We start from the raw sequence: 804 nt of genomic DNA, 5'->3' as shown, positions 1-804 counted from the left end.
ATATATATATATATATATATATATATATATATATATATACACTCATATATGTGTCAATCTTTACATGTCTGTTAAATGTTTATAAATGTCTTAGGTGCTTCATGGTCCTTATGGAAGCAGTATTTTTCAAGAACAGTGTTTGTAAATTCTTAATACAAAGTCCGTATAAAACAATTTTATTCTTGTTTGCGCATGTTCAATATAATTCAATGTAATTTTGAAATAATATTTCTCTTGCTTGTTTTTTATTTTTAGATTCGCCGTACTATTACACGCCGTCAATCCGACCTGGTGATCCGGTCAGCTCCGTGGCCAGTTCATCGAAGACGTAAAGAAATTGTTTGTTTATTGCTTGAAATATTTAAAGTAACTCTACAGTCTCCTCTCCAGAAATAACATGTTGTTCTACTGAAGTCTCTTTTGATGGTTTTTGACCAAGTTCCAATATTTTGACGAATCCTGAGGTCCTATTTTCTGTTATTACAAAGTTAAAACAAACAAGAATATTTTTAATAGTTTGAATGAATGAAAAAATAAAAAAACAAAATACAAAATAAACAACCTAAATCATAATAATTACAATACTCTGGATTGTCTGAAAACGGAAGAAATATAAAAATGAACAACGATGATAATAACAGCGACAACCTATTATATTTTCTTTAATTATCGGAAAAAATGCAACATTATTACGACAGCGTTAATTGCTAAAAATAAACGCCATATCAGATTTGATTTCAATAAAATCTTGATATTAATAAACTAAGCAAAATATTGAAAAGAACTGAATTCTGAATATTCAAC

The 804-nt window shown here is 27.7% G+C and overlaps 1 protein-coding gene across 1 annotated transcript in view; it reads left to right on the top strand.

Annotated features, from left to right (window-relative positions):
- Positions 1-789, top strand: part of LOC106868936 (paired box protein Pax-5) — a 261,351-nt gene extending 260,562 nt beyond the window's left edge. The window contains exon 11 of the mRNA XM_052968470.1: positions 256-789. Within this exon, the coding sequence (XP_052824430.1) occupies positions 256-332 (77 nt within the window). The 3' untranslated portion in view covers positions 333-789. The remainder of the gene's footprint in view (positions 1-255) is intronic.
- The last annotated feature ends 15 nt before the right edge of the window (positions 790-804 follow it).

This window comes from Octopus bimaculoides, chromosome 6, assembly GCF_001194135.2.
Source record: "Octopus bimaculoides isolate UCB-OBI-ISO-001 chromosome 6, ASM119413v2, whole genome shotgun sequence".
NCBI lineage: Eukaryota > Metazoa > Mollusca > Cephalopoda > Octopoda > Octopodidae > Octopus > Octopus bimaculoides.
This window is presented reverse-complemented; position numbering and strand designations above follow the sequence as displayed.